Source organism: Crocodylus porosus, unplaced genomic scaffold (genome assembly GCF_001723895.1).
Source record: "Crocodylus porosus isolate Cpor-Errol unplaced genomic scaffold, CroPor_comp1, whole genome shotgun sequence".
Lineage (NCBI taxonomy): Eukaryota > Metazoa > Chordata > Crocodylia > Crocodylidae > Crocodylus > Crocodylus porosus.
This window is the reverse complement of record NW_017728951.1, coordinates 28,842,429-28,870,370: the sequence shown is the minus strand read 5'-3', so window position 1 is coordinate 28,870,370 and position 27,942 is coordinate 28,842,429. Positions and strand designations below refer to the sequence as shown.

Genomic DNA, 27,942 nt, shown 5'->3' with positions numbered 1-27,942 from the left:
TCAGTTCTCCATAGCCAATAGAACCCGGCCTGTTACCGTGTCTAATTGCCACCCCGGCCCACCGTGACTCTGGGGTTTGGTTCCCCACCCCGGGACAATTATATGTAGTAGAGACTAGTGTATTCAGAAACCAATGACTTGATGATTTCAGTTGCCACATACACAATCTCAGCTTAATCAAAAATGAAAGTTGTACTTACTTGGTAAGGTTGGTGGCTTTTGAGGTAATGGCCTGAAATTGAAATATTTAAGAGATTATGGGAAGATCTGAAGAGATGTACTCTATGTTTTAGAAACAGTGAACATGCAGAATGTGGGCAGTGATACGTATGTGCCTTATTGAGACTGAAGACCAAAGCCCAGATTTTTGATGCATCTAGGCACTGAAATACGATTGAACTGATTTGAAATCAGTTGATGTTAGTCATCAAGGAATCTTAAAAAAACAAAAACAAAACCCTGTCCTTAACTAACTTCAGCCTCTGAACAGGGTATATATATATCCTTTTTTGGTCACTTTTTTTTTCATTCTGTGGGTACATTTATCATACTGTATTTTTGGAACTGTGAATGATCAGGGCTTCAGGAAATACAACTTTATAAAAAGGGAAGTAGAAGCCACAGTGAGGAGACTGCTTCCCTCTGAATTTCTCTTGTGATTTTGTTCAACCTCAGTAGCAAGTGCAAGTATCCATAGCCATAAGAAAGGAAATGAAAATAGATTTTACTTCTGGCCTCCAGGTAGGGGTGGAAGTGGGATCTCTTGAGTAGAACCTCTGCTCCTTTCGACTGTAGGTACCTCTGTAATTTGTGGGGGGAAAAATAGGTAGATTAGGTTTAAAGTAACCTGCTTGAAAATGATCACCCCAAATGAGAGATGATTTAAATTTCTGTCTCTGTCTCTCCCCAAATTCATACACACTATCAAGTACCCAGAGCCATTCTGTATGCAGAGCCCCTCACTGATTCAGTTAGGGACTTCTCAGAAATGAGTCATGTGATGTCATCGATTAAAACTAGAGAATTATAGCATAGATTACTTAAAGAACAATGCCAGCAACTGAAAAAGGTGAACAATAAAGGTCTGATTCTCCCACCTTTACTCACTTCAGGGCTAGGGACAGAAGTAACACAAACTAGTTTAAGTGATCAACAAGGATCCTGGTTTTCTCTGATTAAAAAAAATCCCCAAATTTCAGATTTAAAAAAGTAACCCAAAATCAACATTTTTCTATGATTAAAATGAAACACTACTAATAGCTAGATAGTGGTGTTTCATTCTGATCATGGAAAAATGTGGATTTTGGGGTTTTGTGTGTTTTATTTTTTTAATTTGAAAGTTGGGTGGGTTTTTTTTTTTTCCTCATATCAGAGAAAACCAGGATCACTTGTGATCAGAAACCAATTTAAACCTGTAGCAAAACAGAAGTTCAGTGTACGTAAACCACTTTCAAAATGGCTGAAACTGGTTTAAAATAAACCTGGTTGACTGTAGTATCAGATCGGGTTAAGGTCAAACCAGTCAAAAGAACCCATGTCCCACGTTTAAGTTAACTTAGTCTCCCAGCATCCCAGTTTGCTTTGCAGCCCTGGGCTGGGCTGTGCTGTCTGCTTCAGCAAACAGGGTTGGCCCCACTCCTCTGCTTGCTAGCTGGAGCACTATCACTGCACCTACTGGCTGAGAAGGGGGTGCGGGTGGGAAACCCTGCTCAGGACTGCAACTGGGGTCTGCCTGGCAGGGGTGCAGCAGCCCCTGCCAGGCTTTTCCCTGTTCAAGGGCAGGGGACATGGCCAGACCCTGGCCAGCACACTGAAGCAGAGATGAGGAAGGGGGTTTAATCCCCCCACTCTCCCCTCTCCCACCAGCCTGGGACCCCAGCCAAGATCTGTCTGGCAGCCTGGCAGGGGCTGCTGTGCCCCCTTCTCCCCACTGATTGAGCAGCAGGGGCAGGCTCATAGGAAAGGAGAGGGAGTGGGGGTTTAAACTCCCATTCCCTTCCCCACTTTGACTCAGGCTGCCAGACTGGGATTGGCATCTGGCCATACTCCCTGCTGCTTGGGGATGGAAATCCTGCCAGTAGCTGCTGTGCCCCTACCAGGCAGACCCTGATTGGGGTCCCGTGCTGGTGGGAGAGGAGAGAAACGTGAATTAAGCCCCTTCCCCTCCTTTGCTGTCTGGCTGTGCCCCTGCCACTGCTGCTTGAGGGGGAGGTGGGGGGAGCCTGGCACCTGCTAGGCAGATCCTGCCCATAGGAGAGGGGAGGGAGTGGGTTTTATACCTCCCCTCCCACCCCCCCCCACCTTCACCTCAGGCTGCTGATACAGGGCTGGCATCTGGCTGTGCCCCCCACCCCCAAATCACTATAGTGGGGAGTGGGGGAACTCTGTCAGGGGATGCTTCCCCCGTCTCCCTCTAGGCACACCCTGGCTAGGGACTGCAGGTCAGAGTGAGGGTTTAAACCCCTCCACAATCATACTCGGCGGCCTCCTGGGGCCTGGCCTTTCCCCTACCCCAGCTTGAGCAGGGAGGTGGGGAGAAAGCCTGGAGGGCTTCTCTCCAGACTTGTGGTCGCTGTTGAAGGGAAGGAAGAGCTTGCTCTAGTCCCCCCCCCCCCCACCCCCCAGCAGGCATGTGGCTGCATTTCCAGAATCAAAACTGAATCTCTATTCACTTGCTTCTCAATTCAATCTATGCTGTTTTGTAGGACTGTGTGAAACTTCAGTTGCTGATTTGATTTGGCTCAATTTGGTGGCTGAATCTCTGAATAAAATTCAAATCAGGAGGCCCTTTAATCTCTCCAAATTGAATCAAAACCCTTCAAATTGATTCAGAAAGATTCGACGATTTGGACATAGACACACCTTGAGGTATGTAGAAAAAACATTTAAAGCTATCTGGCAGCTCATGAATGCTGTGATGGTGGGGTGGATAGAGTGTCCCACAGGAGCACGGAGGGGAGGGGTCCTCAGCATGCTCGACAGCAGACCTGGAAGTGGACCAGAAGCATTTCCGGCCCAACTCTGGGTTCGCTGGTAAGCACGCTAGCCCTTCTACCCCACCCCACAGGAGGCCCACATGCCTCCCTGGCTTGGCAACTGGTGCCTCCTGGGCCCGGGGAGGGGGCACCAAGGGTCCCCCTGTGGCCGATTGCCAAGCCGGGAGGGATGTGCACTCGGCGGTGGACCCAGTTCTAGGTTCGCTGCCAAGCACACAGTGTTCCCCCCCCCCCACGCTCTTGTGGGATGCTTCATCTGCCACACCATCGCAGCATTCATGAGCTGCACCTGGTTTGAAAGCTATGTCTATGGCCGAATCACTGCTTCTCCAAATCAACTTTGAATCTTCAGATTCAGCTGAATTGAACTGGGGACAGTGACCTGAATTAACTAATTGAATTACCGTCCCTGTTTCGGGATGAATCAAATATGGCCCATTTCACGCATTCATACTGTTTAGACTAACCTGCAAAGATTGAAATGATTCAGTCAGCCTTTTTGAATGTAATACTCACTGTGAGTAAAGTACCTCATTTGGTTTGTAAACGGGTTGACAACCTTTTACCACTGTGAGCTACCACTTATGTCCCAGCTAGAGCTATGGGAGGCAAATCTCTCCCTCCCTCCCTTCCCTGCTGACCAAAGCTGCGTATACTCACTTTTCCCACCAGCCCTATCTCCTATGGCAATGGAGAGGAACAAATTCTGTGTTAGGGTATGTAAGAGCAGCAGGGAAGGCTGAAAATGGGGGTGCTGCAGAGGGGATGGGCAGCACGTGCTGCCTTCTATCCCCTGTGCCACCTCAGGCTGGACACTGTCTATGGGCTGGGTCTGACCTGTGGGGCATAGGCTGCTGACCCCTGATCTTTATCACTAAAAAGCAACAATTGGGATGTGATGCTTGTATTTCTCTCATGTTTTATAAGACAAAGTTAAATTCTGGGGAACATAAACAATTGTGCACAGAAATAATTTACCTTCATTAACAATCAAGTTATCTCTGGGTGGCAAACTTGGTTTCTATAAAAAAAAAAAAGCCAGTAAGAAATACTTGAAGGACATCAATCTAATATTTTGCATAGCAGATTTTGCTATAAAGGAGCTTGGTTTTCAGCTTTATACAAAACTTTTCACTCAGTTAAATTCTAGATATAAACTGCATGGATGCTGTATAGCCACAAACATGGATGCACTCCTGAATAAACATTATAGAATAATAGTATACAAAAGTTGTATCAAAAGGCTGTTGGGTTTTTGCATCTGAAACATGCTACACAGTGTAGCTGCAAACCAAGTTCATTCTTGCTTCCTGCTGGAGTGTTTGCAACAGTTTAAATTAGGGATGAGTAAAATCCAGCTTGTGGATTTATCTGGCCTGTGGCAGGTCCTTTGGCCCCACCCAGCTCAGGCACAGGAGCAGCCCAGGCCATGGCATGTGCAGCTGGTTATGCCACTCCCAGATGAGCAATGGGGCTAGTGTGGATTCTGCTTCCTGGCAGCCCCAGTGGTGATGGCTCCTTCTGGCTGCCACTGCCAGTGTCACCACCATTGTCATTGAACTTGGCCCCACTGCCTAGGCACCCCAGACCATCCACCCCACACCCACTGCCAGGGGTGCTAGATGGAGTGGGCAGGTAGTGATTTCTGGCAAAACCCACTCCCTCCCCTCTTTCTGATGGAGACTGGCTTGGGGCCCCTATGAGCAGGGCATGCTTGGCCAGGAAGATGAGATGTGGCTGCAGGTGGGCAGAGTGTGACATCTGGGAGTGGGACAGGCAGCCAGAGCTGGGGTCAGGGCAGGGATCATGGGGCAATAACTGGTCTAGTAATCTACCACTTCGGGAGTTCTGGCGAGCTGTTGCAGGCCAGGGAGAGGGAGGAAGGGGGGAAGTACTGACCTAGCCTGAAACAGCTCACCAAAACTCCCTATGTGGCCCTCCAGCCCAAATAATTGCCTTGGTTTAAACCCAAAATCTTTCCATAGCAATTTTAAAAATGACTTTAATATTCTTAAATCAAAGTTTCTATATCATATTTGAAACTGTAACTTCGCAACATTCATTGAGCTAGAAGAAATTCAAAAGTAAATGCACTGTAAAATATATCAAGTAAATTTGGGGGATGGGGTTCAGTTTCAATAATCCAAGCTATTAGGTAAAATAATTTTGCTTAAAATATGTATTTTAAGTTGATAATATCCCCTTAAATAGATACGGTAACTGGCTAGCTCCAATGGAATACAAATACTGGAGATATACCTGGTAGTGACCAATTCTTAGGAGTTTATAGTGATTGGTGGGAGGAAGAAGTACTGAAGATGACCAGTGTAATGTTGACTTGAATCATAGTGGTGAATAATCCCATAGGTGTATTAACCTGAATATACTGCATATTGTCATAGTAAACAATCATGGAATACACTCTGAGTTGGGTAAGGGCATGTGTGTAAAATATCAAGAAACCTGTTATTTAAATGATTTTTCTATTTCAAATTGGCAGGAACCTGGTGGTTGGGATATGGGGGAAGCAGGATGTTTATGCAATTACGATCAGATGGATTTTGCAACATAAACTTGGAAGCATTTCAAACCTAGAAATATGAGCAAGATGGACACAAGTAAAATCTAGAATGGGGTGCTCAATGACTTTCACATTTTAAGATTTTGATATCCTAAAATTTCACCAAATTTTTCTGAACCAAAAATTAAAATGTTTGGTTTGGGTCAAAATCCTTCTTTGATTTTTAGATCATTTCTTCTCCCTATATTCACTTAAATTTTTAAATGAAAAGTTGTTTTGAATTGGAAAGTAAGATTTTTTTTTTTCATAACTTTCAGAAAGAAAAACATTTGGAATTTAAAAATTATTTCAGAACAAAAACTTTTGTTTTGAAAAATTAATTAAGCCAAACCTTCCCAATAAAGCTTTTGGTCCTAACAAATTAATATTTTTTCCAGTGAAAAGCATTTAGTTGAAGAATCATCTCAGACTTCCTCTATTGTACTTTGTACACTGAGCTATCGCTCATCAAAGGGTAGCGTTTTGTTTTCATTCTCTACATTACTCGCACAGAAGTCAGGGTTACTTTTTTCTACAAAAAAGTTGAGGGCAGAACATGGACTCATTTAATTCCTGTTTTATTTCCAGAGTCCCAAAAATGTGGATTCTGTCACTCTGTCATGGGCCAGAGGCTCCAAATATTGATCATTGTCTTGGGGAAAGGCCACAACTACATGTATATTTAATCAGAACTTTTTTTTCCAGGAGCACCCAAGTATTTTTCCCCATTGCTGCTTAGCTCATGTAGACCCATACTCAAATCTTATTCAAAAGACAGTTAATTTCTACCCATTATAACCCTCTACTTTCTACCATTAAATGTTTTCTGATGGTATCAGATGTATATTTATTATCAAATTTATATTGGACAAAATTACAGGTAAGAAGCTGTATTATCATGAAAATACAAAGTCAACTTACAGATGGTATTACTGGATTAGGGGTTTTCTTTCTGAGAATTGAAAAAAAATAAATGGTTACTTGACACACAGGATAGAATGAATGGAACAACTAAATATCCAGGTAACTGCTGCCACCAACTACTGGAAAGGTTATATTTTGGGTTAAATCCTACCCATTCTTGGGTGTTGTAGCAAAGGGGAAAAGAAGGGCTGAGATCGTTGTATGTACTTTGTTCCAAAGAAATCAGAAAATATCCTACTATGACGTGTAAGAAAGCACTGTAGAACACAGTATGGCATTGCATTGAAAAAGAATGTAAAGGAAGAAAAAGGAACAGGACTGCTGTGACAGACTTACCTGATCAAACTCCAGTGCGCCTGGGGGCTCCAATCCTCAGTTCCTATTGGTGGAGCCAATCCACCAATTGGGAATAAGCTGGGGGAAAGTGGGCACCACCCCTTTCCTGAAGGGAGGGGGAGCAGAGCCCCTGAAGCAGATAAAAGGAAAGTGTGCTCATCACGCTGGGAGGCGATGCGGCGAGGGATGGTGAGGAGAGAGGAGCTCTGGAGAAGACTGTCATCGGGACCCCTCCTGAGCCTTGATGGTGCATGGATCGGCAAATGGTGCTCAGGCTCTGGGAGCTGCTCGAGGCGGCTTGAGCCTGTGAACCTGGCAAGCAGCTGGGTGGGCAGTATATGGATCAGCTCATGGACAGTTGATCTCAAGAGCAGCTCAAGGCCACTCAAGTTAGCTCCAGCTCTAGGCCAGGTAACTGGAGCCCTGTAGTGTGGCTCAACATTAAACTAAAAGCCCCAGTGCCCAGACCAGGGGAAAGACCCTGGCATGAGGCCAGGGAACCAGAGCCAGTAAGGGCTTGGCTCCCATAGGACTGCCCTGGGTGCCCAATGCAGGGCACCAGGCCATCGAGAGGAGCTTGCAGGACTGGCCACCAGGGGATGAGCCTCATCATCGTGAGCGGGAGTGTAAGTTGTTGGGGAAGTGGGTCCCACAGAGGAGGTGGGCTTGGGAGAGGAGGGTCTGCAGCCTCCAGGGTGTGTCCACATCTTGAGGCCCTAAAGGGCAGGGGCTCTAGGGAACACCCTGTAGGGTACTGAATGCACCCCATATTTTGTAATTGGTGTTTGCTTTGTACTGTAGATGTTAATATAGTTATGGAAACTCCTTAAGGGGGTTTATCTGGGTTACCTGTCTTCATTACCTATGTATGTTTACCGTCTATTATCTGAACTTACCTGTATTGTTGCCTGTGAATGTCTATTGCATTGCTACCTCAACTTACCTGGGTCTGTCTGAGTTGATGCTTATATGTGTTTATTGTGTTGATGCCTTGACTTGCATGTTCCAGGGTGTTAATGTTCATCTGTGCAGGGTGGTTAATTATTGCTTGCGCTGTGGAACACCTATACTGAGTTCCCAGTTACCTGTTCTATGTTCTGCATTCCCTTGAAGCGGTGCAGTGTGTTGCAGGTTATTGTATATAGTGTCACATACCAATTCTACTGTAAATATTTAATGTCTCTTATTCATATTGATTTTTGTATAGCAGTACATTTGTATATAGTTAAGTGCTTTGTCCCAGTCTGGCTCTATAGAGAAAAGAGGGAACTGCTCCCTGGTGGCAGGCCCCTCTCACAGCACTCTTGCCTAGCCACACCATTCCTTCCAGTTGTGGACAGCACACACCACTGGATGTACCTGGGCTACGCTATCTTATTTCTAGGTACTTCTGCAGATCCGATCCCTTTAGTGGCTGACTGTCTTTAACTGGCCAGCCAGGTATCCTGTAACTAAGGGCCTGAACTAATTGGCAACAATGCTCACAGAAGTTCTAGTATGGCCTGCCAACAACAATCCTCTCCTCTCCTCTTATGCTCAACTCACAAATAGCAAGACAGATAACTCCCACTTTTTACTGGCTGCCTCTACCAAGGATAGGATTTAGCTCAGAATAAATCAAGCAGTTAACAGTTAAAGAGAAACAGTGATATGTGTTACTTACATGGCCCTTGGTAATGGTGATGGAGCTGCACCAGAAGGAAATTTGGATTCCTGCGCTCCACTGCTGCCATGACCTAAATAACCACATAAATATAATATACTCAATATGTTAACTTATCCAAACATTGTTTTTTACTGTTCCTTATTTAACTGGTATACTAGAACTGCCCTGGTATGTACAGACTCAAATAAAAATACAGTTTCCCCTCAGGAAGCTGTTTCCTGACTTGTTTTCACATTAGTGAACTGTTAAATAACTTAATTAAACTTCCTTTAACACTGATGGTTGTGGTAAAAATTACAGAAAGATACCAGTGTTTTTTTAAGGTCACAAATTGTATACTGATCATGTATTCAGTAGGAAATACTTACTTTCGTCATTATCATGTGCGTCGTACCTGTCACGCTCCTGAAATTTGAAACATAAACGTTAAATGACTTTCAAAGCAGTAGTTGGGGGGGAAAAAAAAGAAAGATAAATATGTAAAGCACGAGTTCTAAGATATTCTAGATGAGTAACAGGATGGACATATTGTACCAAGGTCTCAGTATGCAGGTAGGTACTGTTTGCAGATAATAATACTCTATAGTTCTTCCTGTGTCTCATTCAAGTATTTGAAATTGTTTAATAAGTAATTAACCTTTTACACCCTAGTATTTAGACACTGGATCTGGAACTCCATGTACTCTGCAGTGAAGTGGTCCTACACTAGGGTGACCATCTTTTCAAAATGGAAAGGCAGGGCACATGACTGCCTTCTCCCCTTGCCTTGCCTTCTGTTTCCCCCACCACCACTGCCACCATTGGCAGTGGCACAGCCAGATCAGAGTCAAGTGGAGTGGAACAGGGGGTAGATGCAAAGGGATCAGGACTTCCCACCCTGCTGTGTTTCTCTTGGAAGCTCCATGGTGGGGGCATGCCCCCTGCCCGCCTAGCAACAGCACAAGGAACAACTTCATGTCACTGCTGCTGCTGCTGAGCAGGCAGCACCTTGCCATGGTGGTACAGCCAGCATGGGACCCCTGGGGTCAGGGCAGCAGGTTGGGAGCCTCAAGTCCACAATGGGCAGCCCACATCTACACTGAGCAGCAGGATGCTGTAGATCATGTGGCCCTCTAAAGCAGGAAACAAGATATTCTGTATCTGATTCAGTCCCCAAGGGCCATGTGGGCTGCACCAGGTGTGCCATGCAGATGGTCCCCCACCTTCCCTGCTGCACCACATGGGCTTGACTTACACCCCTATCTTCCTGGCCACAGACCCAAACTCACCCTCAGCTCTCCCTCTGCTGCTGCACTGCCCTGGGGCAAAGGTAGGAAGCAGCTGCTGGAGGAGGGAGCGGGGAGCCTGAAGAGTCCAACTGCTATTGCAGCCACAGCAATGGGACGGAGCAGTGGCTAGGTGAGAGCCCAAACCTTTGTGAGCTGCATGTGATCCATGGGCTGCCAGTTGGACAGCTCTGAAATTAATTTAAAAAAACTAGGGTTTTTGTTCTGAGATGCAGCTGCAAATGTTAGCACTTGGAAGGGGATTCCTCTCCTCTTTTGCTCTCTGTTTTAGGTGGACATGCTTTTAAATTAAATGTGGATTGAATCCTTAGTCTCGTCCTCCTTGGGCACTCTTGGTAGCAATCTGCTCCAAGACATACCAATGAATAAATTATCATCTAGGTGTCCTGAATACACGGGAAGATGAAAAGTATGATTTTTAATTTGGCTACAGTTTAGTTCCCAGATGAATTAAGGGAATAATCTGGCAATAATTCAGACATTGCAAGTCACTGTTAAATATAGCTATCTGCTGGAGGATTGGTATAGGATTGCTATATTGCCCCTTCCATAGCACGTCCCTAGCCTATTACTGAGACTCTACTACCTATCCTTCATGATGTTTAAAGGGCTGTAGGGATGGCACTGTCTGGTATGGCAAGAAAACATTAGAAACTCCAGCTGGTTCCCCAGCTTCTTTAATGCCTGCCCTTTCCTTAGTTCATTTCCAGTTCTGGCTTGTAAGGGAGTTGGACTCCATATGGCATGCATTGGATGCTTGCCAGTAAGCAGTACAGACTGTCAAAAAGCCTCAGGCTGAATTAATTCAGTCTTTGCAGATTAGTCTAAACTGCTAGATAGAGCATGGCTCTCTGGCACATAGCCAGCATGTGTGTTTGCTTCCTCTTCCTGCTTCCCCCAAGGTCTCTGGGATTAGCAGTCCACAGTCACAGCAGCAGTACTCTGTAGGGTCGCTCCTCACTTTCTCCTCCTGCTTCCAGGTGCCTCCGGGTTTTGTAGTCCACAGTTGCAGGCAGCAGTAAGTTTAGCAGGGCAGGGCAGCTCTGTACTTGGGGGAAGGGAAATGTAATGCCTCTCCCCCCTGCCTCAGACCCCAGCTGGGGTTTGCCAGGGAGAGGGCAGGTGGGGGGCAGTCAGCCATCCCTCACTGCTCCACCTGGGAGCACAGGGGTGGAGCACACAACACAGCCTATCCAAGGGCTGCAAAATGCTAGGATGCTGGGGGACTCTTGATTTAACTTGAACCAGGAAGGGGTCTGGAACAGAAGTTTCATGAACTGGTTTAACCCAAATTGGTTAAGTCTGATACTACGTCCAACCAGGGTTATCTTAAATGAGTATCAGCCATTTTGAAACTGGTTTATGTGCGCTAAACTTCTATTCTGTTACAGGTTTAAACCAGTTTCTGATCATTTAAACCAGCTTATGCGTAACTTCTGTCCCTAGTCCAAGTGTCAGCATTAGCCCCTTCCCAGCCTGAGTGCTAGGCAGTTAAACATTCCCTGTTTAACTTCAGGCAGAATATATACATATATATATATCCACTGACAGAAGAGATGTTACTTCCATTTTCCCTGAATAATCCTGCATGGACAGCGAGGGCAGGGAAGGTGGTACTGGCATGGTGTAGTGAGTGCAGCTTGTCCAACACAAGGCTCCAGCCACTAGACAGCCCTGGTTTAGGTGAAACACTATTTTCCAGCAGACACCTGTTCTTTCAGAAATGCTTCAAGTAGTTTCTCCAGTTGCATTATTTCTAAAACAAAGAGTCAGCAGCAGAACTGGCAGATAAATAATTTTGTCTCCTGCTGCCCTGCTTTAAGTGCTCACTCATTGCCTGTCTCTCTCTTTGTTGGAGCTTTGATGATGGTCTTTGCATGGTCATTAGAATGTAAAAACAATTGGAAAAGAAGCTCTCCATGTAAAGGCTACATCAGGATTTTCAAAAAGAGTCTTTTCAGAAGTCCTGGCACCATGCAAAAGTACTTTTAGGATAAGGAACTAAATTTTGTTACTGGATCCTATATCTGGGAAAGGAGAAAGGAAAGTATGTAATTATTGTTCAGATTTTCATACTGACTAGTTCTGGTGCATTTAGAAAATTGAAAATTGCAGAAATGTTCAAAACCTTGAACAAGTTTGGAAATAAAACTATAAGCCTAACTTTCAAGAGAGAGGAATGATTTTGGGTGCACAATCTGACATTCCTTTAAAAATAGATCTTCAGGAAGTGCTTTGAGTTTGGCAAACTTACTAGCCACTTCTGAAAATCAATGCTAGTATAGGGATTTTCCAGTACAAAGGCTTTACTGGAAGATTGATAATTTCATGGAGATTCTGATAGATGAGAGAGGCCATAATGGGCAGAAAATACAGAAATGGGATTCATTCTTCCTTACTGTAATAGATCCATTGAATTGCATAAAACATCTCCAAAGGGACAGAAGGAGCATACACATGAATAAAAGGTTCTGCCTCATATATTTATAGATAAATTATTTATTTTGAGCATTGTGACATGTAAGATATTATTTTGCTATTTTGAGCTAAAGGGACATGCTTAGAGTTTTAATTAACTTACAATAGTAGATGAGCCAGTAGACAGCTAATGCTTTGGATCCATAGAGCGTTTTAAATCTAAATCTGGCTGTCCATTTCTTTAATGTTTCTAATAGAGATAATAATATTTGCCTATGCAGCATGGAGATTGGTGCATCTCATTCACAATTTTAAATGACATGGTAGCTACTCACTGCTTTTTGCTGATGACGATTTCTGGGAACAGGCACTACAGGTCTGGAAAATACAGAAAACAATTTGAATTGTATACATTTTTAACTGATTTAGTTTCAAATTACTTTGCCAAAGTGTGTACATTCTCTTTAGTTTCAAGCTGCATAGAAAGTCTTTAGCAAATAAGCTGTTAATCCATAACTATGTACGGTGCTACAGCTTGTGTAGGTTTGAATTATGTCTTTAATTTATTGTCCAGAGCTACCAACTATGTGAAACTCAGAATTCCAGGACCACTCAGGTCCAGTTCTGCATAGTCCCTTCATAAACTCCCTAGTAAACATAGGAGTGGGTGTAGCCTGCTATTTCTGGTTCATATGACCTTTTCTGTGTGGCAGCATATGGGGATGAGACTCTACCTTTGCGTTTTCCCGGCCTATTCCCGTGCTTTTGGGAACATAGAGGAGAAGCTCACATCCACATGTTTAGCTCCTGTGCACCTGATCCATGGGTTGTATGAATTACTGATATGTATTTATAGCTTCACCATGCCCAATCAGGTCTTTTGTCATCCCTCAGCGTAAAAGCTTGCTGAGGCACAAGAATCTCTTGGGGAGCTTGGTTCTGGTTTGTAGCAGTTCTCGCTGGGCTTTGGGTCTTACAGTGCTGCCTTGACTATACTTAAAATTACACTGGCTGTACTACTCCAAGCCTTGGTGAAAGGGAGGCAGAGCTGCCCCTACACTTTTTTCTCAAATTGCTTTTCAGAATGAATTTGTTGTTTTGGTTTTGAATAATATGTGTCTTGATCTCTCCCTCTTCCCATCAGATATATTGACAGGGATCAACCACTCCACCTGTCTGCTACAGGTCATGGTAAACATCTAAAACCCTATTCAAGAAAGATTCCTGTCTCCAGCAGCTCACCAAAATAGGGAAATTGAGAGATAAGTAGGAAACTTAGGGTGCAGACAGTAGGGCTGTACAAAGCTTCAGTCACTGATTCGATTCGGTGGAAATATGGCCCAATTCAGAAGCACTTCTGGTCCGCTTCCAGGTCTGCTGCAGAGCAGGCGGGGGACCCTCCTCTAGCCCTCTGGCTCAGCGAATGGTGCCTCCTGGGTCTGGGGGGGTCACCTGGGGTCCCCCCATGGCCAATGGTTGAGCCAGGAGGGCATGGCGGCTCAGCACGCTTGGTGGCATACCCAGAACTGGACCAGAAGTACTTCTAGTCCACCTCTGGGTCTGCTGCTGAGCATGTGGTGGAGAGGGGGGGCTGCTCTCCTGTGGCATGCTCCATCCACCCCACCATCTCAGTGTTCACAACCTATGCCTAGTACCTTGAGGTATGCAGAAAAAACATTTAAAGCTCTGTCTATGGCCAAATTGTTGATTATCCAAATCAGCACTGAATCTTCAGATTCAGATTCGGCCAAATTGAATTGGGACAGTGATCCAAATCAACAAATTGAATCACTGTCCCCTGATTTACAATGTTACCCCAGACCAAACAGAAGTTCACTGCTGGTTCCAGTGGGGAGGGGGATCTAGCTGGGGCTGGGACCCTGGGGCCAGGTTCCCGTAGCAATGGCTGGGGTGCTCTGCCAGTGCTGGCTGTTTTCAGAATGGGAGGGGGGAAGACAACAGAGAAAGCTTGTTTTTGGGGCTCCCCAGTTGGTCCTGAAGGGTGGGGTGGGTGAATTAGACCCCCTCCACCTGTGTGGTGGGGAGGGAGCCTCCAATACATATGCTCTACCCTCGGGGGGGTGAGGGGAATGAAAAAACCCAAGACTGAACTCTCTCTGCTCCCTTTCTCCCCTTCCATTCTGAAAACTGCAACAGATGGGAAGCATGGCAGAAACAAGTCAGAAAGCAGATACATTTTGTAACATTTTTTTCTGATAACCTCATGCAATGAGGGGTCAGATTTTCACCCAGCTGGCCATTTTTTAAGTTGTTTGCAGCCACGCACTTGTGTTTAGTCACAGCTATAATCTGCTTTTTGTGGCCAGATCAGGTAAAAATTGTCACTTCTGCCTGCACCTGTAATTCTTAACTTGTCCCACCCATGTGTAGGGCATTTGCACATATGACAAGTCAATCATTCCTTGTTTGAAGGCCATGTGGTTGTTAGGCATGCTTTTGTAAGGAGATAATTTTGTTTTTGCTAGAATTTCTTATGCAACTGAGCAGACATGAACTCTGTTTTACTAACCTGGAAGTGTCCAATTGAGGAGGCTCCTTAGCGATGCTGTGGGTATGAGGATGTTTTGCATTTGAAGAAGGCTTGGAAGGGAGTGATTTAGTGATCCTAGTAAGAAAACACAAGTTAAAATAGGTATACACACAGTATAGAATAAAAATGAAAAATTCCCTGAAAGTCTAGAAAAAACTTGGAGGTACAGTCTAAACCGATTAGGGTGGCGTTATTGGACACTAGAGAAATGGGCTGGCATGTCTGGTGGATGACTAATCCTACAAGCCCATCACCAGCATAAGTCCTGCTCCATTTGGAAAAGGTGAAATAACCTTGCTGGTAGAAGGGAGACTTGGGTTACCGCTGGGGAACTTTGAGTATAGAATACAGACATTATGTTTTGTCAGCAAACTTTTGTAGTGTGCACCAGCCTACTTGGTATAAAAGACAAGGCATTACCTGCCTTTTGTAGCTGCCAAAATTCAAGCAGCTGTTGGATTAATTGCTTCTGCCAGAACTCTGAACAACAATGCAACCAGCCTAAATTAGGTGCTAACAGGTCTGAACAGGCTGAGCAGAGGGTGTTTTAGAACAACATATCAGACACTGTGCCTCACAGGTGATAACGACCCTCCTGAATTGTTGTTCTTCCACTTTTCAGGTTTCATTGCATCTCTGTCTGTTGTTTACCTAATAATTTCTTTCGTATCTTCCTTTCATTTACATATGGAGTTTTACTGCTTGCCAGAGACCTGATGAAGGGTATTGTGGTACCTGGAAGTTTGTCTAAGTCTCTCCCAAACATGCATTTGGTCCACTAAAAATATCACCCACAAATCCTCACAGATGCCTTTAATTAATTTTAAGCTATGCCTTGAATATACCAACCCACAGTATTTGGCTAATGACTCATGCCATTTGCAGATTTTAAACAGCTGCCTGCTTTGCCCCTAGCCACCTGAAGTGACTTGCCCTGTATTTCTTAGTGTGTAGCTTGTGTGTTCCAGCTGTCAAAGTTAACAGGAAATTCATGGCTTCTAATGTTCTGTAGCTCTTCTAGTGAGATATTTAAAGCTAGATATTAAGTGAATACAATCCATAGGCTATCAAAATATACTTCTTGACAAGATCTAAGGAACATTAAAGCATACCCAGAATTTCATAATAATGAATTACCTGTTCATTGGTGGCGATGGCTTTTCCTTTAAGAGAAAAGGCACTGTTAATTACTTGGTTATGTCTATTTGTAGGCATTTGTATTATACAATTGTTTTAATTTGCCATTGTGGTATTTTATTTATTTGGTGGAGCACAGTTTTCTAGTAAAACTTTGCCTGGCAATGTGCTGAAAATGGAATAGTGATAAATTAACCAGTGGTAAACCATGTAGCCAAAGCACAGGGTGCATCCAAATGCCAGTGCTATGATATAGGGAGGAAATCACTGTCAGTGTTTTCTTTTGTGGCAACCTCACGTCTGGAAAATACTCCTTTAGGCCCATGCTTCTCAGGGCTTAGATAAACACTTTTTAGCCACTTAGAAGGGGGAAGGAGATTTGCTTAGGAGTAACTGCTATTCTGTAACTGACTGTTGCATATACATGATACTGTAGAAGTACAAGTGAAAATCGCCCTAAACTGGACTGGTTTTGCTACCCTTGTATTGCTACAGAATCATGCAGATATAACAGTTGCATTGTACCAGCATCCTTTGACCGGGATGTAGTTGTTACAACTGTCCAAACCTTCAGACTAGATCTGTAGTATAATGTGGCATGTTGGGTGGGGGGCAACAGGGTGCTAACCTCAGGTGCCAGAATAGCAGCCCCAGTGAACTCCTGCTGCTGCCACAAGCCCTATTTGGGGAACTTGTACTGAGGTGGCAGCAACCTGCACTGCCACCACAGCTACAACAGCCCTGGCATAGAGAGGTAAACACTTGCCCCCCTTCCTGCGCCACCAAGGCCCCTACATTTCAAGTTATACCTCTAAGATAGATCCCGTTACACAGGGCTGGGAACCTCACACCATCTAGAAAATCTGGGTGAATAACACAAGCTTTTCCTGCTTTTTTGTGGAGGGAACCAGAACCATAAAGTTGCCAAGGGAATGGGGAGCCAGTCTTAGTAGCATAGGCTTATTTCCACACTCATAAAGACCTTACCTCCTCTTCAGGGATTTCATAGACTTCTGAAGGAAAAAAGAATATTAGGTAGTTAGCAAAAGGGGATTGCAGTTTTGGGGGTTTTTTTTAACAGGAATGCAGATTGGAATACACATCAAAGTTACCTCTGTTTTTAAAGAGAAAATAAGATTCCTATATGTAGTGGTGATTCAAGGAAGTGGGATTATTTTCACTTAGTGACTGAATCTACCTCTCTCGGTCACAATGAGCTGAAACTTAGTCATATTTGTTGCTTTTTCATCTAAACATTAGAAAAATTACAGGAAGTAATGACAAAAAGGATAAAAAGTCCCTACCAGCAGGCAGCAATTACAAGTACTGTATCATCCAATTTAATCTTTATCTTTTCCAGTCTTAAGCACCTGTACAAGAACTGGGAGCTACTTTGAATACAAGTGTTCTTTTCATCACCAAAATCCTCAAATACTGTAGAGTTTGGGAAGTTAGAGAGCAAACCCTAAAATAATTATTGCCCTAATCTAAATCCAGTTTCTTCAATTGTAGGTGAGCTATGTTTTTATCATATTAATGCTACAAGATCTTTGCTGAACATTGCTCAAACAGCCACTAGGGGGAGCTGTTTGTTTGTGTTGGGTTTTTTTTAAGTAATATTAAAATTTGTCAAGAATCACTTGTGTGGTAACTGATTTGTAGAAAACTATAAGACTGGATGGTTGTTTAAAGATGTCTGAAAACCTGTGATAAAACTGCAAGTCACTGAGATAACTGTTGTCCATGGGTTGGAATGTAATCAAATTACTAATGAAAAGACACAATACTTTTTAAGAATTAATTATTTTGTGAAGTGTACATTTTAAACAGTTATTGACATGACTAAGAAGCAAAACTCAGTACTATCCAGCTAAAGGTGATTAAGTAATTATATTTGATATTTCAGATGAAAATATGAGTCTGCTTTCTATTTCTTTCTGCTTTTACGTTCTCTTTCCAAACTAATATCTTTTTGTAGAGCAATTCTCACACTCTCATAATAATCTAAACCATTAGAATCCTTATAATCTCATTGAGACTTAATCTTGTTTCAGTATTTTAAAAATGCATTTTAGTTTCTAGATAAGGTGACCAAAGTCTGGGACGTGGTCCCAGATGCTCCACAGATTTGAGGGTAACAACAGATCTCTGGAACTGGAAGTAATCTAGCTGGAACCATAATGTAGCCACCTTAATGAGGCAGTGCAGGTGAGCTGAGTTGCTGAGGCAAAGCATTGTGAAACATGGCTGTACTCTTTCCATTAGAACTAATCAGCTCTCAGTAGAGGTAAGGTACCCCACAGAGCAGACTGGTGTTTGGAGGGGGCATTTGGGAACGTTTGTTAGGAGCTGTCAAACTGGGATGAGTCTCTCATTTCAGGAACTCTTTGGGGATGCTGCAATGCAGTCCTCAAATCCAGGATGATTGGTTGCTTTATTTCTGTAGTAAAATGGGATTAGTGATTTTTAGTTTGGTAATTGTTTGGGATGTAGGTCCTTTTGCATTCTATATTCTGTCTTTAAAAGAAAGCAAAGCATAAAAACAAAAATGAAAAACCAAAGCCAAGCAAACCAGCAAACAAAAAATAACACAATCCCAAATTCAGGGCAAGTGGGTAGTTCCAGCTTTAGTAATTCTTGCAATGCATTTATTGAGCAGGAAGCTACAGTATCTGAAATACCTATGACATACCTATGTATCATAATTTTGTTATTAATATGTCAAGTCAATTAACATAATTTACTCTGTGTATAGAAGTGATCAACAAGCAAAGCTTTGACATAAAATAGCTGGTAAATGGCCTTGGGTTAATTATATTTTTTTTTAGCAGAATGTGGAGAATACATAAAAAGGTTGATAAAATATGGTTTCATTTCGTAGTAATTAGACAGTTACAAGAGGTTCAGAATCATCAGAGCCAGTGTTGATAAGCATTCAAAAGAAATGTGTATTCACAGACATACAAGTCACCTGATCCATGTTAGGACTCTACAGAAGCCTCTGACATTTATGTAATGGCCTGTCCTCACTGGGCTTATGTTTCTTCTTGCACATGCTTATTGCTTCCTACCTGCAATAAATTTCCTTGCTTTTCATCATTATGTCCAGTTCAGCATTCCCTTCCTAACCTGATGTGACACCAAGCCAACTTTTAGCAGGCAACAGGGCAACCTGTTCCCTTGCTCTGGAGCAAGTGACCCAGTAAGCCTTTTGCTGGACAAATTTAGTAGTCTTGCTCTAACAGCAGGAATAAGAAAACACCCTGGAGATTTTTTGAAAACCACAATGTGCACAAGAACTGGGGCTGTAGGTAGGACCTTGGATGCTCCATGACTGAAAATGCCACTGCTGGGCACTTTGGAATTCAAGCACCAGTTGTTCTCAGTTGGGCAGGAATTCTGTGACTTGGACCAACTAAGTAAAGTGCTATCCATCTGTAACTTGAGGCTGAAAGTGAGGTAATAACATGAACTGAGGAATATGGGCCACTCTCTGAATAGCAGCTTCCACTGGAGAGAATAGCAGCCTCTCAGATATTTTGTTGTTATAGATGGAGAGCAAGGTTCCCAGATGCTCACCAAGAAATTGTCAGCAGATAAAATAAATATCATCTATTTAGTTGGTTCCAGGAATGAGGTAAGATTTGAGTTGATTCAGACATCTTTAATATGTCTGAAACAACAGACATCTTTAATATGTCTGTACATGAATGACATGCCCCCAGAGGTTGGGGGGGGCATGGCGACCACCCACAGGTGTGGCAGGGGCATGGCAGCAGGGATCTTTTGCAGGTGGCTGCGGTGATGTTGGCATTGGGGTTGGGGGGGGTGTGGTGACTGCCTACAGGCACCGCCAGCAGCATTGGTGGTGCACCCCCTGACAGAAGCACCACCAATCTCAGGGTTTACATGCACCCGAGTGCACCCCCTATGCATTGCCAAAGTGTCTGTACTTCAAAAGGGACGTACTTCACGAGGGATGTAGATAACCTTGAGAGGGTTCAGAGGAGGGCTACTCATATGGTTAGAGGCCTACAGGTAAGGCCCTATGAGGAGAGACTGAGGGACCTGAATCTCTTCAGCCTCTGCAAGAGAAGGCTGAGAGGTGATCTTGTGGCCGTCTACAAATTCATTGGGGGTGGGGGGTGAGGTGGGAGACAGCAAGGGATAGGAGATGCTGTTTACTAGGGCACCCCTTGGAGTAACAAGAAATAATGACCACAAACTGGCAGAGAGCAGAGTCAGGTTAGACATCAGGAAGAACTTCTTTACCATGAGGGTTGCCAGAATCTGGAATGGGCTTCCAAGGGACGTGGTGCTGTCCCCTACCCTGGGGAACTTTAAGAGGAGACTGGACAAGCACCTGGCTGGGGTCATCTGACCCCAGTGCTCTTTCCTGCCCAGGGCAGGGGGTCAGACTCGATGATCTGCTGAGGTCCTTTCTGACCCTAAGATCAATGAATAACTCATTTCACATGGATTCTCTTTCTTCCCAGCCAAATAGATATGATCCCTGGAATCTACATGAGATGCTGACTGCCTGATACTACTGCACGGTAGCGTTGCATGGCAAAAACTGTGCTGAGATGCTGCATCATTTAAAAGGCGTTTGCCAGTGCTACTGTACACTAACTCTGGTTACTGTGTTTATCTAGTGCTTGTTTATACAAGTAATAAATAACTGCACATTAACCACTGTGCAGTAGCATCTCATGTAGACATGCCTAGGGTGTATTAAAGAGGCTCCTCTTATACTAACACAAACTCTTCATACCTTGAATGGTAGAAGCAGGAGAGGGCTTTGCAGGGATAGGAACTGGTTTTGTTGTTGACTTCATATATCTGTTCACAGGAGCTTGAAAAAAGAGATAAATGTATCAATGTTATGTTTATGAAATGAAAGCAACTGGAAGGTCTGAGTTCCAGCTCCAAATTCTCTGAAGTGTTGAGAAAGTGAGTGGCAGCAGAAAAACAGCCTCTGATTCATGAGATTAACCTTATTCACAGTGCTCCCACCTTGCTGAAAAGGTCCAAGACTGTCAACCTTGTGAAAAGTTGTGCTCAGTTCACTTTTCACAGAAGACAGTGATTTCAGTTTCCAGCTTGCCATATGTGCAATCAAGGTAAAATAAAATGAATTCCCAAGTCCCTATTAACTAAAAACTTAACCAGTTTTTTGTCTTTATGGTATGTCTCCAATGGGTCGAGAATTTTAATAAAGCATTGTTTTGGCTGAGAAGAGGCACCTCAAACCACAACAAGATTCTCAACCGGAAGGGTGCAGAGCTTTTGAATAGCTTTGGGAAAAGAAAGTAGCATCATCCAATCATCAGCTGAAATAATTAAAACTCACGTTTTGGAGATGGTGAACTGCTACTTTCTGTAGGCTCAATATAGTTATCATCTTCATCGTCTACAGGCACAACATAATCATCCTGTGAGAAATTCAGAAAAGGCTTTATCAGCTAGGCATGTATTATCTTGGATACGCTGTAGAGAACAATATTGCCTTGGCAGCAATGGACTAGATGCACGCCTAACAGTTATTCTCTTCGTGGATTTTTAAGGTTGGACTTTTGCTTCGGACCTATGTTCTTGTACCAAATAGGAAATGTCTCTAACTGTAGCACAAGCTAGGGCCAGATTTCATTCTGCTTACTAGGCATGTAAACTGGACTTGTGTCTAAATATGATTCTTTTCTATCCTACTCAAGCTACTGGAAAACTGTTAATACAAAAGATAAGTGGGTCCTCCTCTTCTTCACTGCTTTTTTACGACTTCATTATAAGAGTAACATGATGGCTTTTTATAAAAGAAAATGCATTAATGGCTTGTCAGGACTTGAACATGGTGTAATAGAATTGCACTTAAGTGCCTAAGTCCACTTGGATACCTAATAGATGGAATAGAATATCACCCCTACTCTTTCATTACTCTGTAAGCCCATCTCAGTGTTCAAAATTTCCCATGGCTATCAGCAGTATGTCATCACGGATGAGGAGCAAATATTAAATGAGTGGAAGGGCTCTACAGATGATGTGGATAAATATTGCCTATGGAACTACTGTGAGACCAGCAAGTAATTCTCTAATGATTTAAACAATAGCAGGCAGATGGGAAAGGCTAAACTTGTGGACAGACTAGTTTGTGATATGTTCCTGGGGCTGCCATTCATTTGTGCTGTAAAGATGGGTGGATCTATGACTGTTACCTCATCGTCGACACGCTCATTTCGCTTAGGTGGCACTTTTGGCTTTGGAGCAGCTGACAGTGATGGCACAGCTGGTTTAGATGGTTTCTTGGGTTTAGATAAAGACTGATTTGGTGTGCTGGGTAGAGGCTTGATTATGGGTGGAGGTGGCTGGAGGCTAGTGCGATTGTCTTTAAAGGAAGGGGAAAATCACAAGGTTAGTACATAATTGCTCACTAGTTACAAGTCATTTTTTTTTATATTTTTGTAAACTGAGCATCTTTACTCTGGCTACAGCATAGGTCATGTAACATTTTATAACTGGAACTGAACAGAACATGCCAGGTGCTATAGTCATCATGTACTGAAACACTTTTGTACACAACAGTATGTGTGAGTTGGACCAACATAATATGACCAAGTTCTCTCATGCACCATCAAAATGAATTAGAATTATAGAAACCTAGAGTAATAGAAAATTAGGGTTGGAAGGGACCTCAGGAAATCATCTACTCCAACTCCCTCCTCAAAGCAGGACCACCTCCAAATATATAAACTCAGCCAAGGCTTTGTCTGCCTAGATCTTTAAAACCTCCAAGGATGGAGACTCCACAGCCTCTCTCGGTAACCTGTTGTAGTGCCTTACTACCCTCCAAGTGAGAGAGTTTTTCCTAATATCTAACCTAAACTTTTCTTGCTTCAGCTTGAGACCATTGCTCCTTTTCTACTATCTGCCACCACTGAGAACAGTCCAGCTCTATCCTCTTTGGAACCGCCCTGCAGGTAGTTGAAGGCTGCTATTAAATCCCCTCTCAGTCTTCTCTTCTCCAGACTATATAAGTCCATTTTACTCAGCCTCTCCTCACAAGTAATGGCCCCCAACCCCTTAATCATTTTCGTTGCCTTCTGCTGGACTCTCCAATTTGTCCACTTCCTTTGTAGCAGGGAGAAGGGGAAAAGGGCAAAACTGGACACAGTACTCCAGATGTGACCTCATCAATGCTCAACAGAGATAAATAATCACTTCCCTTGTTCTGCTGGCAAGGCTCCTACTAATGCAGCCTAGTATGCTATTAGCCCTCTTCACAACAAGGGTACCCTGTTGGCTTATATTCAGCTTATTGTCCACTGTAACCTCCAAGTTCTTTTCTGCATAGCTGCTGTTTAGTCTGTTGATCCCCAGCAGGCATCGGTGCTGGGATTGTTCCATCCTAAGTGCAGGACTTTTCACTTGTCTTTATTGAACCACATGAGATTTCTTTTGGTCCAATCCTTCAATTTGTCAAGGTCACTCTGAACCCTAGCTCTGCTCTCCAGCTTTTCAGCTACTTCCCTCTGCTTGGTGTCGTATACAAACTTCCTATGGATGCGTGGTATCCCATCTTCTAGCTCATTGATGAAAATATTGAACAAAACTGGCCCCAGAACCAACCCCTACGGCACTCCACTTGATACCAGCTTCCAACTAGATTGAGCCATTGACTACTACCCTCTGAGCCTGATGATCCAGCTAGTTTCTATCCACCTTACAGTCCATTCATCCAACCTGTACTTCTTTACCTTGCTTGTGAGAATGTTGTTGGAGATGGTATCAAAAGCCTTGCTAAAGTCAAGGTATATACTAGAAACAATGGCCACAAATTGATGGAGAGCAGATTTAGGTTGGGCATTAGAAAGAACTTCTTCACAGTAAGGGTTTCCAGAATCTGGAATGGGCTTCCAAGGGAGGTGGTGTTCCTCCCCTACCCTGCAGATCTTCAAGAGGAGACTGGACAAGCACCTAGATGGGGTCGTCTGACCCCAGCACATTTTCTAGCCCAGGGCAGGGGGATGGACTTGATGACCTGAGGACCCTTCTGACCCTAACATCTATTAATCTATATCATATTCACTGATCTCTCCGCATCCACAGAGCCAGTCATCTCATCATAGAAAGCAGTCAGGTTGGTCAGGTATGACTTGCCCCTGGTGAATCAATGCTGACTGTTCCTAATCAGCTTCTCCTCTAAGTTCCTAGAAATAGATTCCTTGAGAACTTGCTTCATAATTTTTCTGGGGACTGAGGTGAGATTAACTGGTCTGCAGTTCCCTGGATCCTCCTCCTTCCCTTTCTTAAAGATGGGTACTATATTTGCCCTCTTCCAATCATCCAGGACCTCTCCTCATTGTCATGAGTTTTCAAAGTTCATGACATGTTTGTGGCACTACAAACTGCATGAGCCTGCATGTGGGGAAATGGTTCCTGATTTCACTTCTGCATGCCAAAGCAATACTTTTATGGTCCTCCCTAGTTGTTTGTCCAAGTTTCCACTTCTTATAAGCATCCTTTTTGTGTTTTAACTCACTGAAATGTTGCCTGCTAACCAAGCTGGTCTTCTGCCATACTTGCTAGCCTTCCTCCACATTGGGATGGTTTGTTCTTGCATTGTTAGTAAGGTTTATTTAAAATACAGCCAACTGTTCTAAACTCCTCTCCCCATCAAACTGGCCTTCTAGGGGATCCTGCCCATGAGTTTCCTGAGTCAGACTGCTTTTCTGAAATCCAGGGTCTGCACTCTGCTTCTCTCCTTCCTTCCTTTCCTCAGGATCCTGAACTCAATCATATCATGGTCACTGCTGCCCAAGTTGCCATCCACAATTCCTCACTAATTCTTCCCTGTTTGTGAACAGCAGATCAAGAAAAGCATGGCTCTCAGTTGGCCTTTCCAACACTTGTACCAGGAACTTGTCCTCACTCTCCAAAAACTTCATGTATTACCCTCCCAGCAGATGCCAGGGTGATTGAAGTCCCCCATGAGAACCAGGGCCTGTGATAGAGAAACTTCCGCTAGATGTTTGAAGAAAGCCTCATCCACCACATCCTTGTTTAATTACCGGTTAACCCACATTTAATTACCCCACATTTAATTAAACTTTCCCCACATTATTTGCAGGATGTGCAAGTGATTCATTAATTATATATTTCAGTACTTACATGAGTAATATTTTATATACTCAGTATCAGAACCTAATAAAATGCAAGTAATAAAGAAAGAGAGGGTGGGGTATTGTTGATCAATCTTTTTCCCATGGGCAAAATCTTGGCCCAACAAATAACAAAAATTCCTTTGTCTAGTATTTGGTTGAAAAAGCATTACTGTGGAAGGACGAGGAGGGTCTGTTAATTGTTGTGATTTAAGTGGAGTAACCTTCTGCTTATACTGTTTCTTAGGGTTCCTACTCTGCTCCTAATTTTTAAGGGCAATCTGAGACTGATTTTTGTGTCTGTTATGATCCTTGCTTTGGTCTTCCTGGATTAACAAATAAGTATACTTGAATAAAGGGCTCCTTTAAACTTCATTCCTGTTTGAATAACCTTCAGTCAACAATGGAAAAAGCCGTCCTCCTATTAAAGCATCTTGGATTACATGCAAGGCATTCAGTGCAATTTCTTAGCAACTTTCCAATCCTTGGTTAGAAAAACACAACATGAAGTTCTAAGTGCCAACATATTTTGTACAAGTCATTGGGCCTTGTACAAAATATAAAAATTCTTTAGGTGAGACCATCAATATCATGGTATCTCACCCTCCAACAACTCCATTATATCCCAGAAGCTCTGGACTCTGACAATCTTTCTTCTTCAGGTTAACTCCAGAGGAAAGGATGAACTACCTACCATGTTGATACTATTTTAAATTCTTTTCTTTTTTCCAAGATGTTAATGTTTATGCTGCTAGTATTGAAAGCTGAGCCACTGACTCATATTATCACCAATTCCATAGATACCTGCATATTCTCCCCTACAAATTGGGAATGCTGAAGGAATTTTCTTTTTTTCTTGCTCAGTTGGAGGTGGCTCATAGCTGTCATCACCATTCTCTTCACTTGGAACCACATACATCTCTGAATCAGAGTGGTCGTCTGGATTTTCATAATCACTGTCCTAGAAAGAAACAATTTCATGTTTCTCACATTGTAAGATACTTGTAGCTTCATTCTTAGAAGTAACACTCAAACACCCCAATCACTGCATTATTTCATGAGCTACAAAAACACTTAACAGTTATGAACATTATTAGATTGATGAATATTACTTTATTTAGTCACAGATTGATGATGAAGGAATTAACCCTTGGGGGGAAAAAAGTTTCCAAGTACTCCTCACTGCTTCCTCATCTCAGCTGGAGTACCACACACAATTCACTCCTTATTTCCTACTACTTTCCGACATCTCCGCAGACTTTCTTCTAAGCTGAGAATCCACCCCCCACATCAATAAGCACATCAACAGCCTGGCCCACTTCCAGTGGGCCTCATGCTCTCAAAATAGGTTGTAAAGCAAGGCATGTTCTGGGACGAGGGATGGGTCATGACTTGCTTTTGTCTAATGTTCTGAAAAGTAGAGCTGGTCAGAAAAAAGCACTGTTTTCAATTTAAAGCCAAGATGATTTAGTAAAAAAAAAATGTTTAAAAAAAGGAAATATAACATTTTAATAATACCAGTTTTCATTCTAAAATAAACAATTGGATTTTGTTTTGAATTGATTTTTTTTTTAATGAATAAGAAGACTAAATGTCAAAACTGGAATATTTTTAGTTGTGTTGAACTGAACTGTTTTGACTGACTTGAAATGGGGTCTTTGTGGAATATTCCATTTTTTTCATTCCATTTTGAAAATCAGATTTATTTTTTTTTGTGACAATAAGGACTTTACTGTGAAACAGAAAATCCTGTTCCTGCCCACCTTTACTGATTAGACAGTATCTAGAAGTGCCTAGAGCCCTTCTACCTCCTTTACCTGACATGCCCATAAAAGTCCTAGTTGAGTCATTCATCAGGTGACACCTGGGAATTAGTGAATTTCCTAACAGTTAATAAATACTCTTAACACTCTGTACTCAAACCTAGGAGTGTTCAGACCTTGGTTTCTTTACAGGGTCTACTTCAAGAAAATATTAAAATCTTCCCATTTAAATCTGAAAGGAGAGAAAATGTATATAGATCACATGCTTTCTAGGGACCTTGTGTGTGGCAGAAATCATGGGCTAACTGAAATCAGTGGAAGGCTTGCTGTTGTTTTCACTAGAGACAGGATTGCACCCTATGTTTCCAAACTGAGTTTAGAAAATGGCTAACACATTTTGGGTATGTCTACACTGTAGCAACAGCGTGTCTCAGCTGGGCTATTCCCAAACAAATCCTGCCCACCTGCATGCTCTAAACCCCAAAATATTCCATGCAGGCGCTCCAAGGGCTCCCTCTGTGTCCACCCTTGAGACCTCTCTTTGGAGACTGTGAAGCAGCCTCATCAGTGTATTTCTAGCTTCAGAGCATGCATGCATGCAGGAGCAGGTTAACAGGGCCTGTCCTGGCTGGGACGTGCTACCAACTATGTGTAGGCATGTCCTGTGAATTCAACTGTTATCTAAATAAAAGACCATAAAAATAAGTCACTTAATTATCACACATTTTACATACTGATAAATAAGTGAATTCCATATACATCTACAAAAGAAGAGGCCAGAGTAATCTGGGGCCCCTTAGAAGCTTAATTGTTATGAGCCACTTCCTTGCAAAAACTTCACGCACCAAAAATTTGGACCCCCTGGGGCTTGGGGCTCTGGGCAGTCACCTGGTTTGCGAAGGCTGCTGTTGACGCATGATTTGGAACTGAAGTTTCATTATTATCTCTCCTGGGGAATGTGTTGATAGAATAACTGCCTGTCATCCCAGGAGTATATACTTACAAAATCATCTGGCCATTGTTCCTCTTCTTCATCTGCATGTTCTAAACCAAACATTTGAGTTATTTAGTGAAGCAGAATAGTAGTCACAAAAGCATGCATTTTAAGGACAGACCGAAAAATCTGATTGCATTTTAGTAAAAAAACTCC

The 27,942-nt window shown here is 43.0% G+C and overlaps 1 protein-coding gene across 8 annotated transcripts in view; it reads right to left on the bottom strand.

Annotated features, from left to right (window-relative positions):
- Window positions 1–27,942, bottom strand: part of BLNK (B-cell linker) — a 160,705-nt gene that overhangs the window by 14,171 nt on the left and 118,592 nt on the right. For all 8 annotated transcript variants that reach the window (XM_019555821.1, XM_019555822.1, XM_019555823.1 and 5 more), the window contains 15 exons: window positions 27,796–27,836; window positions 25,834–25,990; window positions 22,087–22,256; window positions 21,228–21,309; window positions 20,649–20,729; window positions 16,862–16,887; window positions 15,875–15,900; window positions 14,717–14,812; window positions 12,522–12,564; window positions 8,851–8,887; window positions 8,480–8,552; window positions 6,478–6,508; window positions 3,975–4,017; window positions 729–801; window positions 201–232 (listed from right to left, as the gene is read on the bottom strand). In XM_019555821.1, the coding sequence (XP_019411366.1) occupies window positions 201–232; window positions 729–801; window positions 3,975–4,017; window positions 6,478–6,508; window positions 8,480–8,552; window positions 8,851–8,887; window positions 12,522–12,564; window positions 14,717–14,812; window positions 15,875–15,900; window positions 16,862–16,887; window positions 20,649–20,729; window positions 21,228–21,309; window positions 22,087–22,256; window positions 25,834–25,990; window positions 27,796–27,836 (1,011 nt within the window). The remainder of the gene's footprint in view (window positions 1–200; window positions 233–728; window positions 802–3,974; window positions 4,018–6,477; window positions 6,509–8,479; window positions 8,553–8,850; window positions 8,888–12,521; window positions 12,565–14,716; window positions 14,813–15,874; window positions 15,901–16,861; window positions 16,888–20,648; window positions 20,730–21,227; window positions 21,310–22,086; window positions 22,257–25,833; window positions 25,991–27,795; window positions 27,837–27,942) is intronic.